Source organism: Biomphalaria glabrata, chromosome 13 (genome assembly GCF_947242115.1).
Source record: "Biomphalaria glabrata chromosome 13, xgBioGlab47.1, whole genome shotgun sequence".
NCBI classification, from domain to species: Eukaryota; Metazoa; Mollusca; class Gastropoda; family Planorbidae; genus Biomphalaria; species Biomphalaria glabrata.
The window spans coordinates 19,128,412-19,147,378 of NC_074723.1; the positions used below are offsets into that span (position 1 = coordinate 19,128,412).

Below are 18,967 nucleotides of genomic sequence, written 5' to 3' on the forward strand. Positions count from 1 at the left end.
AACTACAATAAACACACACTAGTCTCTCATTCTCAGGCTTCAACATTGACCAGCCGGTCTTTTGTAAGCCTCATCATTTTCGTAGACTCACTCATGATTACATCAGAATACATCGTTACATACACACACTCAACTGTAACACCATTTTAACAGCCCCTTTGAGGATCGGTTTGATTGATAGGACGTAATAATGAGACCTTTTTTTTTCATCCTCGCCAAGTGCAATGAACTCGGTACCCTATAGCTCTCTACCGGAAGTCTGTCCTATTAGCTTCAAAATTAACCACGTCTACATGGTCGTTTCCGTCACTACTCATGTTCAGACCGGACTCGAACTTGTTGGAAGTATTTAGTCAACGTTTGAGGACTAACAGGTCAGGGGAATGCTGGGATGTGACCTCACTTCTAATGAGAGAAATGGGCATACATATTTGTTACGATTTATTACAGGTACAGTGGGTCTGACATTCGCGGAAGGGTTATATTATGGGTTTTGAAAAAAAATAACGGCAAAAAATACTCCACTGTGTTTTTTGAACATCATGGAATTCCCTGCGGACGCCCAATGTACAGCTTTGGGGGAAAACAACTAACTACTTCATCGAAGCGCCGAAAGAAGTAGATACTATTCCTACCACGTCTGTAAATACGATGATGTGATTTGGGAAAACGATAATTAAGTTTTTTGTAAAATTCGAATTTCCTTGTTACGTTACTTTACCAAGATGGGGGGGGGGGGAAGTTATGAGTGTTGTTAGAATTTGTTACGAAGTAGGCAGACGTAAGCTATCCGAACGTGCCCTAGGCAAACATTACTCTCATGACAGACCTGTTTGGCTGTTGGGCAATCATTTCCTAAACTTATATCTGGAGTAAACAATTGAGTTGTGTTATGCAATACAATCATGTGATTATTTTTTTGTCTGTATTTAGTATCCGCTGTCCACTAAGAGTTATTTTTGTCGAGTTTTCTAGAGCTTTTATTTTATTTCTATTAATTAAACTAATTAGCATTCATTTCACGATGTTGCAATGATACTTCTGATTGCTTGTATGTAACTACAGTGTAATTTTTAAAAATTCCAAATGTATAAGTAAATCTCAAATCGAGTCATGTGGCTCAGTCATATTGTCTATGCCTATTTCCACAACTTGACCATGTCACTGAAGGATCATTGTGGTTTTCTGCATTTCTTTTCAAAGGTACTCAAATTAATTAAATAGTTAATATATTTTTGACTGGATACTCGATTGTCAGATAAAGTTTTAGTGAATTCTTTGGTGAAATTTAAAACTCTTTTATTAATATATACATTTTTTAATATTTTAGATCGACTTACATAATTATATGTTTGTACGTTTCTAGTAAATAAAAAAAAAAAGCTAGTAAGACAACCTGTTCTGCATTATCCAGTGGTCTACCATAAGCCTTTCAAAAAATACTATACCTTAAGCCGTCCTACCTAGGCTACCCATGGTTTACCTTAGGCCTTACTATCAATATATTACCTGAAGCCTCATTAGCATTGGTTGACATAAAGTCTTTCACCATGTCCTCTCATATCACGTAAGTTGCGCCATACAACGTACTAAGTTATCATGAAAAGGATGGGGTCAGTATTTAATATGTACATCTCAGAAGCAATAACATTTGTTTACATTCTTATTGCCTCCATTTGAATTTAAAGTCCATGCACCTGATCAATACGAATTAGTTGTTGTTCAATCTGGTTGTGAAAATCTATGAATTTTATGAGCACAGAACATTAGAAAAAGCGATCACGTGACATGACTTTGTGCCGAGGTATTATGATCCGTGGTTAACTCCCCTAATATAATGAAGTATTATGGTATTGTGATCCGTGGTTAACTCCCCTAATATAACGAAGTATTATGGTATTGTTTTACTCTATTCAGCATCGACTCTCGCAATTCTGGCGCTATTTATCCGACAAGATTGAAATTGATCCCTTTGTTTTCGATACCTCGTTGCCTGTATGCATTCAGGCCAAATCACAATCATTGGGAGTCGATGCCAAAATGTTGTCTCCATAAATAAGTATACATTTACTTGATTAAAAATGAAGTCTATTCTCCAGCTTTGCGTCTTTGCAAGAAAGAATTGGAGAAAAAATATCAGAAATCTAAATCCTAAAAAAAGGTGTTGTTGACAGTTGTTGACTTGTTGCACTTAACTGCTAGTAGACAACTAAACCGCTGTAGGCGTATTATATTTTAACTTATAAGATTAGAAATAGCTTGAATAGCTTCTTTGTCAACAATGCTAAATAGGCTATAACTTTTATTACAATTTAGACAAATTTAATTTGAAATGAAATAAATGCAGTAGACTTTAGTAATAATATAAAATGGTATTTTGAACCAAATTTAACTCACAACAAAAGCACGTCTTTTCACTCTGGCGTTCTGGAGTCGTCATGCCAATCTCAAGACAGCTTACGACAATCCTACTTATCTTGCATCATTCACACTGCATAGCCACCAACTAATTACTAACTTCTTACCGTCACCATAGAAACACACACATGCACTCCATAACAATTTGGTAAGGTCAGCAATTAGAAAAACAGCTCAACACTTTGTAACTGAAAGTTTGATCTCAGATTAAAAGAATGTATTTCCTACTGAGTGTGACTAGTTTGGACGCCTGTGTGAGTGAATTATTGCGCCCTTTGTCACTTTGCGAAAAAGATGCTCTACACAACAAGGTCCATAGATTAATGGCTTAAAGCTCACACAACAGTCTGCAGCTCATACAAGTTTGTTTGATACATCTCTTTCTGACAGGTCTTCTTATTCGCTATTCCAATGTCTAAACGCAAAACAAGCAATAAAACAAGCAAAGAATATAAAAGCAAAACTTTTAAAAGCTAATATAAGGGGAAGATATGAACATTTACTACCATATATCTCAATACTATAATATTTATCTCCAAAAGTCTATATCAAACAAAATTAATTAAATGCCGCTAATTAAATATTTAATGTGTTTCTGTTTGTTTTTTGTTGCTTTTTTTTTTTTTTGCTAATTCGTGTTTCATTAGGACAATAAATTAGTGTGCACAGTTTCAGCTTGATCCGAGAAAGGGAAGTATGAAAATAACGTTTACAAAATAGGTACCCGACAGACAGACAGACAGACAGATAGGCAGAGTGAGTTGATAAAAGATTTGTATAGAAAAACCAACTGTTGTTGCATTGTACGTGTACGACGTTTTGTCGATACATCAGGTCTGTTACATCAGGTCTGTTACATCAGGTCTGTTACTACATCAGGTCTGTTACATCATGTCTGTTACATCAGGTCAGTTACTTCAGGTCTGTTACTACATCAGGTCTGTTACATCAGGTCTGTTACATCAGGTCTTTTACATCAAGTCTTTTGCTACATCAGGTCTGTTACATCAGGTCTGTTACATCAGGTCTGTTACTACATCAGGTCTGTTACATCAGGTCTGTTACATCAGGTCTTTTACGTCAGGTCTTTTGCTACATCAGGTCTGTTACATCAGGTCTGTTACATCAGATCTGTTACTACATCAGGTCTGTTACATCAGGTCTGTTACTACATCAGGTCTGTTACATCAAGTCTTTTACTACATCAGGCCTTTTACTACATCAGGTCTTTTACTACATCAGGTCTTTTACTACATCAGGTCTTTTACTACATCAGGTCTGTTACATCAGGTCTTTTACTACATCAGGTCTTTTACTACATCAGGTCTTTTACTACATTAGGTCTTTTACTACATCAGGTCTGTTACATCAGGTCTGTTACATCAGGTCTGTTACATCAGGTCTTTTACATCATGTCTTTTACTACATCAGGTCTTTTACTACATCAGGTCTTTTACATCAGGTCTTTTACATCAGGTCTTTTACTACATCAGGTCTTTTACTACATCTGGTCTGTTACATCAGGTCGGTTACATCAGGTCTGTTACATCAGGTCTTTTACATCAGGTCTGTTACTACATCAGGTCTTTTACTACATCAGGTCTTTTACTACATCAGGTCTGTTACATCAGGTCGGTTACATCAGGTCGGTTACATTAGGTCGGTTACATTAGGTCGGTTACATCAGGTCTTTTACTACATCAGGTCTTTTATACATCAGGTCTGTTACATCAGGTCTGTTACTACATCAGGTCTTTTACTACATCAGGTCTGTTACATCAGGTCTGTTACATCAGGTCGGTTACATTAGGTCGGTTACATCAGGTCTTTTACTACATCAGGTCTTTTATACATCAGGTCTTTTACATCAGGTCTGTTGCATCAGGTCTGTTACATCAGGTCTGTTACATCAGGTCTGTCACAGGTCTGTTTCATCAGGTCTGTCACAAGTCTGTTAGATCAGGGCATCGTAATGCAGGCAGGCGAGTAGGCTACAAATGACAAGCCTAAATAGTGTTTTAGCATACTCTATATTAGGAAGTTTCAACCGTAGCACAACTCGGATATCTCTCTATTCGGATATCTCTCTATTCGGATATCTCTATTCGGATATCTCTATTCGGATATCTCTCTATTCGGATATCTCTCTTTTCGGATATCTCTCTATTCGGATATCTCTCTTTTCGGATATCTCTCTATTCGGATATCTCTCTATTCGGATATCTCTCTATTCGGATATCTCTATTCGGATATCTCTCTATTCGTATTTATAATTGAACTGTTGTTTTTTTCACATCCTTTCAAAAAATTCTTTCATGTTCTTTTCCCAATTATCTCGCCGAAATAAAAGTGCTGACAAATTTCAATTTTTTATTTGGTTATTCATTAAACATGTAGATCTAAAAGATATTTTCCTTTTGCATTGCATAGAAATGTTGGCAGTGATGAGAGACAAACTAAAAATATTCCTACAAAAAAATGACAGCATTAAAAAAAAACCTCCTTCCTTAATGAATGAGATCTCTTCCTATGTGGTGCTCGTGCCCTGAAGCTAATGAGCTGGCTTTGTACATACGCCTACAGCAATGGGTCGAAGCTATCTAGATATAAAGTGAACATAAAAGACATTTTAACAATGTATATACATGTATGTTTCAGTTCCCAATAGCCCACATTAAGATTTAGTTATTATTAGATTTAGTTTCTTCTGTTTGATAAAAGGATTTCAGTAGAACTTAAGACAACAACTCTTTCTCTCCGTAATTATTTTTCCACATTTCAACACATTTCTTCATTTTGCTCTTTAGTATTTCACTCACCTGTTATGATTAGCTTGAATAACTTTTTTTTTTTGTTTGTTATCAGAAAATGTTTATTTGTTATAGAATTAAAAGGGAATGCATGCTCTTTATATAAAACACAAAGTAAAGTTTATTAAATCTAACATTCATTTTTTTAAATGAGGTCAAATCAACGATGGTATCGTCAATTAGGAGAGAAAGAGTTAACATAGTCATAGACTAAAAAGACTTGACAATACTAAACTGAGTGTACAGCTATTGAAACTACTCTGACCTGAGAGTCTAACAACATAGAAGAGATTTGCTTGAATAGCAGATTTAGTAAATTAGTGGCTAAAATGTTATTTTTATTTAAAATTGAATGTTTCTTTATGTTTTGTTAAGACAAATCAGAGAATGGGAAGGCAGAGAAATAAAATTGTATATGTTTGTACCAGATAGACAATGATCTGATAGAAGCTAGGTTACTCTTAGCACATGAATCATTAGGAAAACATTTGGGGGCGGGGGAGAGACAGAGGGGTTGTTTCCCATCGAAAGCTCGAGCTGTCCAAACGTTTAGTTTCAACTGGCCACTACATTTTGTGTTCTTTATCGTTTCATTTCTATTTGTATTCTAAAAAAAAGATTTATTGAATTTGACATTAAAATATGTTTTTATATGAACTGAATATTTGTCTCAAGCTTTAAGTAGCTTTTTATGGGAAGTTTAAAAAAAATGTTTGTGTGAACAATTTCCAAAGGCTTCTGCTTCGTTTCCGAGGATTAGGAATGATTACTGTTCCTATCGTGACCAAGCAAACCCAGTAGCCATCAGCCAGTTTTGTCACAAGTGATTCAGATATAGTTGAAGTCCCTCGGATATAATGTGAATTTTCTTTTCCTCCTCTACGCATTCGGCAAGGTCTTTTTTTTGGGTGGTGGGGGGGTGGGGTGGGGGGAGAGGTTCAAACGTGTGCCTCGCGACATTCGTCAGAGCTATCCAGCTCTTTCAGTGATCCTCTACATTCTACTGCCATTGCTTTCCTCTATGCCAGTGAGGACGAACTGGTAACAGAGGAATCTTTATAGCGCTTCCGGGGGGGGGGGCACCTTTGCTATGTCGCTTTTCTTTTGGATCTCCATATAGATGACCTTTTGGGTAAATTGGAATTTTTCTTCAAATCTTCTATCTCTATATCTATCAAAGACGATTTAATGACTGAAAAGTAACAAAATGGTAGGGGTGACAATAGGCGAGGGAAAGGGGAAAAAACTAATGGATCTTATAGATAGGCAGATTAATAAATCATCACTTGACTGGTGGCAACAGTAAGATATTGACCCTATTGTTTATTGGCTTAAGCTTGATGTTAAGGTTTCCAGTTGTCGCTCCCTCGGAGCGGCTCTTTCTGTCGTGAACGCTTTAGGTTGGTCAAGCAGGTTATTGTAAGTCAAAGTGTTGGGAGAGGTCAGTATTGATGTCAGACGTCAACGTGACAATTAGCTAGTTGGTTGAGCAGGTGAAAACAACAATAGTGGGGATGGTATCACCTGGTAACAGGACGATGCGTAGGCAGGTGTCGGATTCGGTTAAGTGATGCAAATACGGAAAGCGTGGAAATATCTCCATCAGTAGATCTAGTAGCTCAGGGTTCAGATCTCCCATCACGGAGTTGAGAATGGGTTCTTCCTAGATGTAATGATCTGTCACGAATCTTGAAAAGGAATACAGTTGGTAATTGAACCAATGATTTACTTATAACTGCCAACATAAACACGCAAAACCTCCGATACTTTAAAGCCCATTGCTTGTTTCAAACAAGGTTATCTAAGCCATGCTGGGGTATAAGCGAGGATTGTCTGAGCAAACGTTTCTGTGTCATCCTACACTTTTGTTGTTCCTTTACGTTAGACAATATTAGTGTTCAGGCAACTCTTCGGTTTCATAAATTGGGACTTTGTGTCATACAGTTTTGATAACAAACTGAACATGTATGTCTTAAAATAACCCTGACATGTGTCTACAATGCTAGAAAGTCTTGATGATTTATGTGTCCTACAATATCTAGGACTTGGTGTCCTCTAATAACTTGAGCAAGCGTGTGCTATAATAACTCGGACATTTTTGTCCTACATTCACACTATTTCATTACATTTCTCAAAAATGAAAATATTTCTCTTCCGTTGAACTTACAGTATGCAAAAAAAAAATATAAAAAAAAAAATAGGTTAATTTTACAGATGCCACATTACGTTGTCCGACTTCTCAGGTTCCTGGCAGTTCCTGCGATGTGCCCGATAGAGAAAATCAAGATAAATTCTCTGACTGCGTGCCTGGGTGATAACCTCATCCATCTGACCGCTGCCGACTCTGTGTTGTGCCGCCCACTTTCAACGCCTAGCTGCTCCATCCCATCTAAATAATTAATGATGACCTCCAAGCTAACTCCCTCCTCCCCTTCAGTGTCGTTTTAAGACTTTAATTGCAGTGAATACTCTTTTGTGTTAGCTCTAGAGGGACACATACATTGATGTTGCTGACTCATTTCTAATAAAATGTGTATGTAAATTACCAACGTTTATACTTTTATAAATAATATTTATAAAATCTATATATTTTAATATATAATACAATCATTCTTATGCCCTTTTTTTACAATACTTCTATTAAAGTCACAACTTCATGGAGGAACTTGGACGCTGATCTCAAAAACAGCTCTAAATATTTTTATAGAAATTTAACAGATGATTTATATTTCTGAGAAAAGAATTAATAGATTGTTGGCCACATGGGAAAAAGTTTCATTTTCCAAAAAAAAAAAAAATTAAATAAATTAAAATTTTGCTATAAATTGGAGTAAAAAAAAACATGGCGAGTCATCTGTAGTATTCTGATAACTGAGTTGTTTATTCAATTTAAAGTTGCTTAAAGTTTATGATAGATTATCTAAGCATTAGGCTACTTATATTTTTTACCTAAATCTAATATAGATCAGTAGCGGCCTTAGAAATGGCAAGTGGGGTAACCGCCCCCATGCTCCACGTCTGAGGGGGGGGGGGGACTCGCGAAAGTAGATTCCTTTGTCAACGACAGGTAAAAAAAAAATAGACAATTTTTCTTACACTAGGGATTGTTGCTCACTATTTCCTGGCATCTCTATGATATCAATTACCATGTAAGCTCTTGACATTTGACAGTTTTGGTTTCGATATACCGTTCAGTTTCGGTAAAGATAAAAGATAGCATCTTATGATCTGTACATTTTGTTTAACAGTTCACCTTAGCCACTTAGCCGGAAGTAACTAATCAATCAAAATCGTTTAATTCTTAAATAAAGAGTCATCAATACTCTCATGTCGCATCACAGTATGAAGAGAATTGGTACGTGTAAAGTAAATATACTGTTAATTTAGTCCGCCATAGACAAAAATAAGGGACGAGGGTGTGTGAGAAGGATGTTTGATACTGTGGCCTAGCTCGTAGAGTTTTTTCGGCCATCAGCATCCAGAAAGTTTGACGATGACGTATTCATCTTTTCCCCAATAGGCTCCTGTGCATATACATCTAGTCTAGATCTAAATCAAAAGTTCCTGATATAGTTGCCTATATAATGAAAGTCCCAATAAATAATTACTAAATTATACATTCCCCGCCGATCTAGTGGGTAGCAGCGTTTGTACAAAGAGCTGATCTAGTGGGTAGCAGCGTTTGTATAAAGAGCTGATCAAGTGGGTAGCAGCGTTTGTTTGTGTCAAATTCACGTGTTTGATTCCTGGTTTGAGCTAAATGTTAATTAAATTTTTTATTTTATTTTATGTAAATTTGTATTTTATAATGTATTTTGTAATGTGTTTTTTTTTTCTTAATGCGTCAATTTTTTAAACTCATAATCTAAGGATAATTTAAATATAAAGGTATTGTATACCCATTTAGAGTTTTAGGAGAACTAATACTGACAATGTGATGACTTGATTTTATCCTACGATTACATCGGTGAACCTGTATAAGATGTAAACCCCCCCACACACACACACACACTCCGTTCCCTAAATATTTTTTTTTTCTCTAGAAAGATTGTTTTGGAAATGCTGGTATTAATTTCCATCTACATCGACCTCTACTGAGTCAACGAATGCATCACGTGACTAGAAAGCATTCTGTCGTGATGTTACTTCCTGTTCACTTATCCCAAGTATTTTGGAAAATTTAAAAGTCTATTTGTTTTTCAAAGCTTATATATCAACTAACTCTGTCTGTTACAAATTTTGTACACGTTATTTCACCAACTGTCCAAAATCGGCTAAAGCTCAAACTTTGCAAAATTATTCATTTTGTCGATGACAACAGATAAATCAATAAAAGATTTTACCATTTAATTAATGGTATATATTAATTTCGTTGTTTATAGAAAAGTGAGATAAGTCTTGCAGAACTGATGGATATGGCAGTATTTGTGTGGGACTCAGGCCGCCCCTCTCCTACATGCCTTAAACGGGCCTAAAGCCTAAGCGAAAAGGGTTTTTGGGCGTTACTGAAGGAATGCTTCTTTGATGATTATGTGTGTAGTATTTTAGAATGACTAAATGAGTAGGCTATATAGTTTTAAGTTAATTTAATTTAGGTCAGGGTTTATCTCTTAAAGGGTTTTAATGAGAGCCTCTAAAGGTGGACCAATATAGAAGTTACGGTGATAGATATGGGTCATATATCAACAGTGATTGTTAAAACTGTATAAGCAAAATATCATGAAACAAAATGATAGTTTACAATTTTAATTATTATCTCCCGCTTCCTTTTTCATTTCCTGTTGACCTCCAGTGATGGGATCAGTAGTTCTAAAACTGTGGGTCAAAAAAAGTGTTCATGCAAAAGATAGCAATATAACTAAAATACGCTAAAGAAATTGGACAATTTATTTTTCGAAAAACGGTTAGACTAGAATTGCGTTGGCGAACACGTGTCGTAGTCGGTATAATATAAGAACGTTCGAGTCTATCCATTTGCGGACGTCTGTAACGAAAAAAGGTTTGACGGTTCTACTGGAAAGATGAAACGACACACCTTTAATTAAATATCTTTAAAATTGGCAGTAGTATTGTTTTCACTTCACTAATATTGAAAAATGAATCAATAACTACAATGCAAAAACAATTGAATTTTGTCTTGCAAAAAAAAAAAAAAAGCAAACTACAAAACAAAAAAAATTCTTTCTAAAAAAATAAAGGTTATATATTTAGTTTGGATCAGTCATGTAATTAAATTTGTAATGAGCTTCAGACGACAATTTTTATAGGGGAATAATTCAGCTTATACCACCGCTTCAGCCAAGTACTATTTCTTTCCCTTGGATAGGGGACTTATTCAGCGTATACCACCACTTCAGTCAACTAATATTTCTTTCCATTGTTAGAGGTACCAACCAAAATAATTTTTTACCAGTAGTTAATTAACTTTTTTTTTTATTCTTGTATTGTCAGGTAAAAGAAATAATTATGCAAAATTTCAGCTTGATCCGAGATTGGTTGTCGGAGAAATAACGTGTACAAACTTTTGTCCAGACAGAGTTGATTTTAAAAATCCTGCCTTCTCTTGTGGTCCTTCTATTGCTCGGTCATTGGTTTGTAGCTCCAGATAGATCTAGCTAGTACAACTAAACTAATTCATAGTATCGACTTTCAATAAACTTAAACATACTTGTCTCTAAACAAACTTGAATATGACATTTATTGGAGAAGCGTGGTCGAGAGCTTGGCTTCTGCCAAGTCACTGGTTTTCCTGGCTAGCTCAGGCAAATTCCATGCTCTAATAGCACTAGGGAAGAAGGAGCATTTGTACAAAATTGTCCTAGCATATGGAAAGAAGAAAATGCCTTTATCTTTGTGTCTAGTGAAGGGGGCTCAAAGTTTGACACAATTCTCGAGCATAGTTGTGTTTACTGAGCGCCTACAGGCAGCACAAAAAAACTTTCTCCCAGATACCCCCTCCTCCCCCACTTGTTCACAACTAAGATTGGACCAGAGCGCTCTGAGCATGCTATAAGCATGACAGTAGTGCAAAAGCTATAAATATTATTATTATTATTTATAAATATATATATATATAGATTCAACTTGAAAAGACATATATCTAGTAGTAACAAAAGTAAATGATATTGAAACAAAATCTAACTCATTACAAAAACATGTACTTCATTTTATTCCCAAATAATTCTCTAGAAGCCTTTATATATGGAAAACAACAAATTTGCACGAAGTGCGCATCATAGATTTTGGAGCGAAACAAAGATTTTTGGACTAGGTGCTAAATGAATGTTGCTAAAACAGCAGCGGTGTTTACATGATAAAATATTTAGAACTTGATGTAGATCTAGTTCAAGATTTAATATCACCACAGGTTAAGTTTAAGGTAATATGCTGACAACTTCTTTTGACATCTGATCGGTTGATATTATAAAGCATTGATTGATTGATTTTATTACCACTTTTTTTTTCAATAATAATTCTAAGTGAAGATATAGAACAATATAATCAATAATGTCGACCTAGTCTAGATAGACAACACATTTGTAGAATATAGATCTATCGGTTAACCTTAATTTAGATTGAAATCAGAAACACTTGATCTATTGTTTTCATGATCCAGTCTTTACTCTTTCTCTGTATGTATCTATGTATGCTTCTTTAAATGTGTATGTGTCTTTCTCAGCCTTCTGGCTGTCTATCTATCTATTTATCTTGTTATCTATCTATCTATCTTGTTATCTATCTATCTATCTATCTATCTATCTATCAATCTATCTATCTATCTATCTAATTATCTCTCTCTCTCTTCTCTCTTCTCTCTCTCTATATATACCATTTATTTACCCGATACTCAAATTTTAAGTCATTTTTTTCTATTTTCTTAACATGCATAAATCATTTGCTATCTGTTAGGCATCTGACCAAAGGAAAATATTTCTCCCAGTCTTTTCTTCTAAAACTCTACAGCCACCATAATCCATTGAAATGTGATACACTCCTTGTCGCGTCCCTCTTCAAGCCGCAGTTGGTTTCTATTGCCTAAGATAGATCGGAGGCCTAGGCACACCTAGGGGGGTCTACTCATTCTCAACTCTGTACCGTCATCACATGGCACGATTTTCATGAAGGAGCACTTTTGGCGAATTTAGGTACAAACTGTTAGAGGTTCTAACATCATCAACAGATGCTATTTACTCAATAGGCCCTAATAGCTAATAGGCCCTACTGCGCTTGCCCACAGTTGGTACACTAATGTTATCCGCAGGAGGCAATGTATATTTTGCGTCGTTAATCTAGTCATTATCTATTATGGTCGTTTTCACTTTGGCGGCTAGTCGAGCCCAGGAAAGTTTAAACACTCATGTCACCATACCTCTACCAACAGTTAATATAGACCTGAAATTGATAAGACAGAGAATGCACACGTTTAGTTTAAAGAGATGACATGGTAAAATCAGGTATTAAAGTATCTGTCTCTTTACTTCCTCAAGGCGAAGACAACACAGAGAAGAGCAGAATTAAAGGCTATGGTTCAGGAAGAATTCTGTCGGAAATTCCGGGTCGTATGTGATTGCACACTTCCCCAAAGTCACAATTTACATAAAGGAAAAGCTGCTTTTCAACCCAAGTGCTGTCCAGCCAAACAGGCATCGATGAACGCCATCCCTAGTTTCTGTTACAAGAGGGCCACCATCTCCTATGTCGACGCTGTCGTCACCTGCCCCACAAGATTCCCAGCGTACATACGGTGGACCTCCGAGCCCAAGCCGTGCAACAAAAAGCTGGTGCAGATTGTTTGGAAGAAGTCAACCTTTGGGGAGAAGCATGTGGACCTAATGTGGGCGGGCGAGTGCGCTAAGAAAAAGGTGGAGATCTGTTGGATGAAAGACAAAACACCGCCAGCCACGAAGAGGGAGGTCAGCATGAGTTGGTTGACCAGAAGGGGTGACTACTACAAGAAAGAAATGTCGAAATGCCAGACGTCGTCGCAAGAAGACCGGCGGGAGAAAAAGTCGTCAGGACAATGCGAACCAGTCGCAACGGATGAGGCTCTATTGAATAAACCAATGAAATCGATTCTTAAAACTTACGGAGATGGATGGTGGGAAGACGTGAGGAAATTTCGCAAATGTGCCTGACAGTTTCACTGCTACTTCATCTGTAACGTCAACGTAACAATCTTCATTCCAAAATACAACACCTTTATTGACTCCTCAGCAGACTCTCATATCTTGATGCTCTAAACATAAACTATTCTTGCTTCGTTACGACATCAAAGTTTACTTGGATTACACACTATGAAATCGAAGTGTTTGTCCTAGTAAAATTAAATTTAAACTTTAGGCATAGACATTGTTTTGTATGTGTTGTGTAGTTTGTACTCTAATTTCGTATGTCCATCATAAATCATTAAAAGTTATTATTAATTCATATCAAGAAATGTCATACTAAGGTCGTCCGGCATCGATAGTCTGGAGAAAAAAGGTTGATTTAGATACGATTCAAAACTAGGTTAAACATTTCTGTAGTAAATACGCGACAAGGATTTGTAGATAATATCTTTCTTAGATCCTCAAAACGTTGAGAAATCCAATTCTTTATTAAATAGTCATCAAACGTGATTTACTGACCGTATAATTCAGCTATAGCTCAATAAAATCAGTTCAATTGTTTTCTTTTTTGTACTTACCAATGCGCCAAACTGCACGGGAGGATCTAAGTCTTAAGTCTAAGTAAGTCTTCTTTGCAGTTATTCCCGTGTACGCTAGATTATTTATGAAATGAAAATCTGTTCATTAAAACGTATCTTCAGTTTTAAGAAATTATTTTACAACAGTTTCAAGAACATCTTCATGTTATAAGACTTTATAAAACTCATACTTCCTTCTTCCGAGATTGAGGAGGTTATACATATCATCCATTCACACTTAACATCATTACTGCCATAAACTCATCTTGAGTTATTAGGTATTTGTTTAAAGATTACATTCTTCTATCGATATCGTTCTAATAAAGTCAGTATGCATAATTATTCTGGATATGAACTGGATTGGTTTTATGAATTCCTGATGACTGTGAACTATGTGGAACAGTAAATATAAAATCTTTATAGAGAAATAATTAATTTCATGTTTTGATAGTTTTTGTATTGGTTTTGAATTACTTTTATATTTTTTGTGTTTGATTGTTAAAAAAATAATAATGAATATGATCGTGATTTTAACATAGCTATAAGTATCATACGTAGTCTAAATAATGCTCCTATGACATAATGTCACCCGTGTCTTAGCTACGTACACTTTACATTTTGACTTGATCATTTATTTTCTGTAGGCACATCTACACTATATAGACAAAGCCGTGTCCCATAATTTTATTCTTTGCCTGAAATGGTAACTCTTGCACACCTTGCGATCTGTGTAAAGCTAATTGGTTTCTATTTCCGACAGTTAAAAAGGTGTCAAATGGCCAACTGCCTTTACCAGCCCAAAGCCTATGTTAGGTAGCCATTGTTGATTCAGGGGCGTCCTAGAGACCCCCAAGTTGAAAGCTCAAATCTCTAACAGGATTTAAACTCGATGTGGAAGGCCAGAGCTCTACCACTCAGCCACCAGTCCCACCAACTAGAAAGTAGGCTACCACACGTCTCCTAGCAACTTTCTGAGTAATGTGGGGGACATGTAGAGGATTCAATAGGAATTGTAGATTACACTGGTCATCCACTGGGACATGAAGAGCACACTCTCATTCAATAGGAATTGTAGATTACACTGGTCATCCACTGGGACATGTAGAGCACACTAGTCATTCAATAGGAATTGTAGATTACACTGGTCATCCACTGGGACATGTAGAGTACATTGGTCATTCAATAGGAATTGTAGATTACACTGGTCATCCACTGGGACATGTAGAGCACACTAGTCATTCAATAGGAATTGTAGATTACACTGGTCATCCACTGGGACATGTAGAGCACACTAGTCATTCAATAGAAATTGTAGGTTACACTGGTCATCCACTGGGACATGTAGAGCACACTGGTCATCCCAATAGGAATTGTAGATTACACTGGTCATCCACTGGGACATGTAGAGTACACTGGTCATCGACTGGGACATGTAGAGCATATTGGTCATTCACTGGGACATGTAGAGCACACTGGTCATCCCCATAGGAATTGTAGATTACACTGGTCATCCACTGGAACATGTAGAGCACATGGTCATCCCAATAGGAATTTTAGATTAGACTGGTCATCCACTGGGACATGTAGAGCACATTGGTCATTCACTAGGACATGTAGAGCACACTGGGCATCCACCTGGACATGTATGACGGGGTGGAATGAACTGATTGACCTAAAGGAGGGTCCCGAATTTATAACTCGATGTAGACTCACATTAATTCCAGCTTTTATTTGTCGTGGAGTGTAGTGGCCGAGTGGTCAAGAGCTTTACTTCCTAAAAAGGGTCTCGAGTTTGAGTCTTGTGTTTTAGAACGTCCAAAGACAGACTCAACTCTACTTTGTACCTGACATTCGTGGATTAAATAAAGTTGGTGGGTGGTTGTGCTGGCCACGTGACACACTCATTAACCGTCGGCAATAGAAACAGATGACATTTACATCATCTGCCCTAATAGGTGGCAGTCTGAAAGGTGTACATTTACTTCTCTCATCACCATGTGTTTGCTATGAGTCGAAAGGCTGCAAGGTGATCTCCCTCTAGGTTTGGCAGAAATAGGGCCGGTTCTCCGAACAGGCTAAAGTAGCGTAGAATACGCGCCCTCCCTCCCCCCCCCCCACAGCATCCAAAAAATAAAAAAGCTGCGCCATAACATAACCTATATGCAATATACAATGTACTGAAAAATAAAATAAAAAAAAAAATAACTTATAATAAGGAATTGAAAGTCAAGGTTAGGCCATTCTCTCAAAGTCAGTGATTGGTAGATTCATAATGGCGAGAGTTATTCCCGGTGACTCTCAGTCACTAGCGGATCCAGAACTTTGGAGTGGGGGGAGCGATGTTTTTCCAAACCCTAACCCTAACGCCCAGTAAACCCTAACCCTACACATAAACGTACACACACACACACACACATATATGTATATATATATATATATATATATATATATATATATATATATATATATATATATATATATATAAATATGAGAATAAAAAAAAGCAGCATTTCTCAACCGTCGGCGAAAAACAAAACAACTGGGGCAGCGCTATAAGGTTCTCTGGTGAAGTTCGGGGCGAAGCCCCGACCCCATAAGCGTTTTCTTGCTTTTTTCACTGGAGAAACGCATTCTCCTGACAAGTATAGCTCATTATTCATCAATGGAGTTCGGGGCGAAGCCCCGACGCCAAAAGCGTTTTCTTGCTTTTTTCACTGCAGAAACGCATTCTCCTGACAAGTACAGCTCATTCTTCACAATGTAGTTCGGGGCGAAGCCCCGACGCCAAAAGCGTTTTCTTGCTTTTTTCACTGGAGAAACGCATTCTCCTGACAAGTACAGCTCATTATTCATCAATGGAGTACGGGGCCCCGACGCCAAAAGCGTTTTCTTGCTTTTTTCACTGCAGAAACGCATTCTCCTGACAAGTACAGCTCATTCTTCACAATGTAGTTCGGGGCGAAGCCCCGACGCCAAAAGCGTTTTCTTGCTTTTTTCACTGCAGAAACGCATTCTCCTGACAAGTACAGCTCATTATTCATCAATGGAGTACGGGGCCCCGACGCCAAAAGCGTTTTCTTGCTTTTTTCACTGCAGATACGCATTCTCCTGACAAGTACAGCTCATTATTCATCAATGGAGTACGGGGCCCCGACGCCAAAAGCGTTTTCTTGCTTTTTTCACTGCAGAAACGCATTCTCCTGACAAGTACAGCTCATTATTCATCAATGGAGTACGGGGCGAAGCCCCGACGCCAAAAGCGTTTTCTTGCATTCTTCTCTGCAGAAACGCATTCTCCTGACATCTACAACTCATTACCCATAAATGAAGTTAGGGGCGAAGCCCCGACGCCAAAGCGTTTTCTTGCATTCTTCTCTGCAGAAACGCATTCTCCTGACATCTACAACTCATTACCCATAAATGAAGTTCGGGGCGAAGCCCCGACGCCAAAAGCGTTTTCTTGCATTCTTCTCTGCAGAAACGCATTCTCCTGACATCTACAACTCATTACACATAAATGAAGTTCGGGGCGAAGCCCCTACGCCAAAAGCGTTTTCTTGCATTCTTCACTGCAGAAACGCATTCTCCTGACCTGAAGCTCATTATTCATACTATTAAAAAACGACCTTTCGAATAATGTTGTACTTGAAAAATATTCTAATTTGAATTTATAGGCCCATAATACATTGCAAATAAAACCGATTTGTTCCTTGAAAAGATAGGATACCCCACGTATTTAGATCGCCGCCGAAAAAAAACTTATTCGATAAATATTATTCAAGAAAACTCTAGTATAAATTGTGAGTTATAGTCCCAAATTTATTTAGCTAGAAAAAAATCAGATTGAAAAGGTTGGGAAAAGGTGACTATGAAAAGGTTATTTGAGGTTAGAACTCATCTCAATCATGACTCTTATACTGAATAATTTCGTTTGAATTCTAACTTTTCCAATGCAAAGTCTTTCTTAAAATACTTATGATAACTTCATGTGAAATTACAAAAACTCTGTCTGGAAATGGGAATGGCGGTAGAGTGAAAACGATTAATCCTCGCTCCTTTACTAATTTCTGCTAAAGATTGCATTTGGCATTAAAGAATAGGTATGGAGCGACTCGATATAAGAATTTTATTTATAGTATATATAAATTATACTAGTGACAGATTTTTTTAATTTTGTAATTTCTTAACTATAATACAAAAAGAAAAAGTATTGATTTGTCCGATGGGGGAAATGCGATTGCATGTATCGCCCCTCCCACCTGATACAACCCTTTTTCATTTAAATTTACTAATGATACAATTTGAGATTAGAGTGTGGTACGACATATTTACAATGGGTCACATATTAATACGTAGTTTATATTATATAGATATTCAACTAATTTTATTCACAAACTATGATTCTCCACAAAAATAGGACCGCCCCCCCCCCAGCACTCAGAGGGCTAGAGTGGGGAGGGCAGTACATGCAATCGCCCCCCCCCCCTCACCCCACCGAATTCGCCAAAATACCAGAAAGGGAGAAACATAATATAAAATTTATATATTAATTCAACTAATTTTGTTCACAAACTATGATTTCTCCATAAAAACGGACCGCCCCCCCCCCCACTCAAATGGTTTAGGTGGGAAGGGCAGAAGAGGTATTCGTCCCCCCCCCCCCCCCCACCAATCGGCAAACAGGGAACGACATAATATAAAGATCGGTTAAAATATCAATAGCAAGTTACAATGATATAGATATTTAATTGATTTGTTAGCAGGCTGTGATTTCTACCAATAAATTGGACCGCCCCCCCCACTCGAAAGTGTAGGGGGGGCGGGATTGATACCATCGCCCCCCCCCGACCCCACCAAATCGGCCAACATACTAGAGGGGGGGGCGAAATAATCTAAAAATAGGTTGTAATATAAATAATTAGTATATATTTTTAACATAAGTAATAAATTCGTATACAAATTGTGTGAATCTTATACTAAAGTTCGTCCGCCCCCCCCCCTTCGTGGGGGGGGGGGTCGGCCGAGTGGGGGGGGGGGCGATCGCCCCTACCGC

General features: G+C 37.2%; 2 protein-coding genes across 2 annotated transcripts in view; both read left to right on the top strand.

Moving 5' to 3' along the window:
• The window catches only part of LOC106074629 (G-protein coupled receptor dmsr-1-like), a 133,403-nt gene that overhangs the window by 42,762 nt on the left and 71,674 nt on the right, over positions 1–18,967 (top strand). The gene's annotated exons all lie outside the window — the stretch shown is intronic.
• Positions 11,489–14,349, top strand: LOC129922356 (uncharacterized). The gene is made up of 2 exons (XM_056008168.1): positions 11,489–11,607; positions 12,716–14,349. Exons 1-2 carry the CDS (start codon positions 11,539–11,541, stop codon positions 13,361–13,363), a joined length of 717 nt encoding a protein of 238 aa, XP_055864143.1. The 5' UTR covers positions 11,489–11,538; the 3' UTR covers positions 13,364–14,349.

Coding starts and splice junctions, on each gene's coding strand:
- LOC129922356 (XM_056008168.1), top strand. CDS start 11,539: ATGATAAAATATTTAGAACTTGATGTAGATCTAGTTCAAGATTTAATA. Junction 11,608..12,715: donor CACCACAGGTTAAGTTTAAG/GTAATATGCTGA, acceptor TACTTCCTCAAG/GCGAAGACAACACAGAGAAG.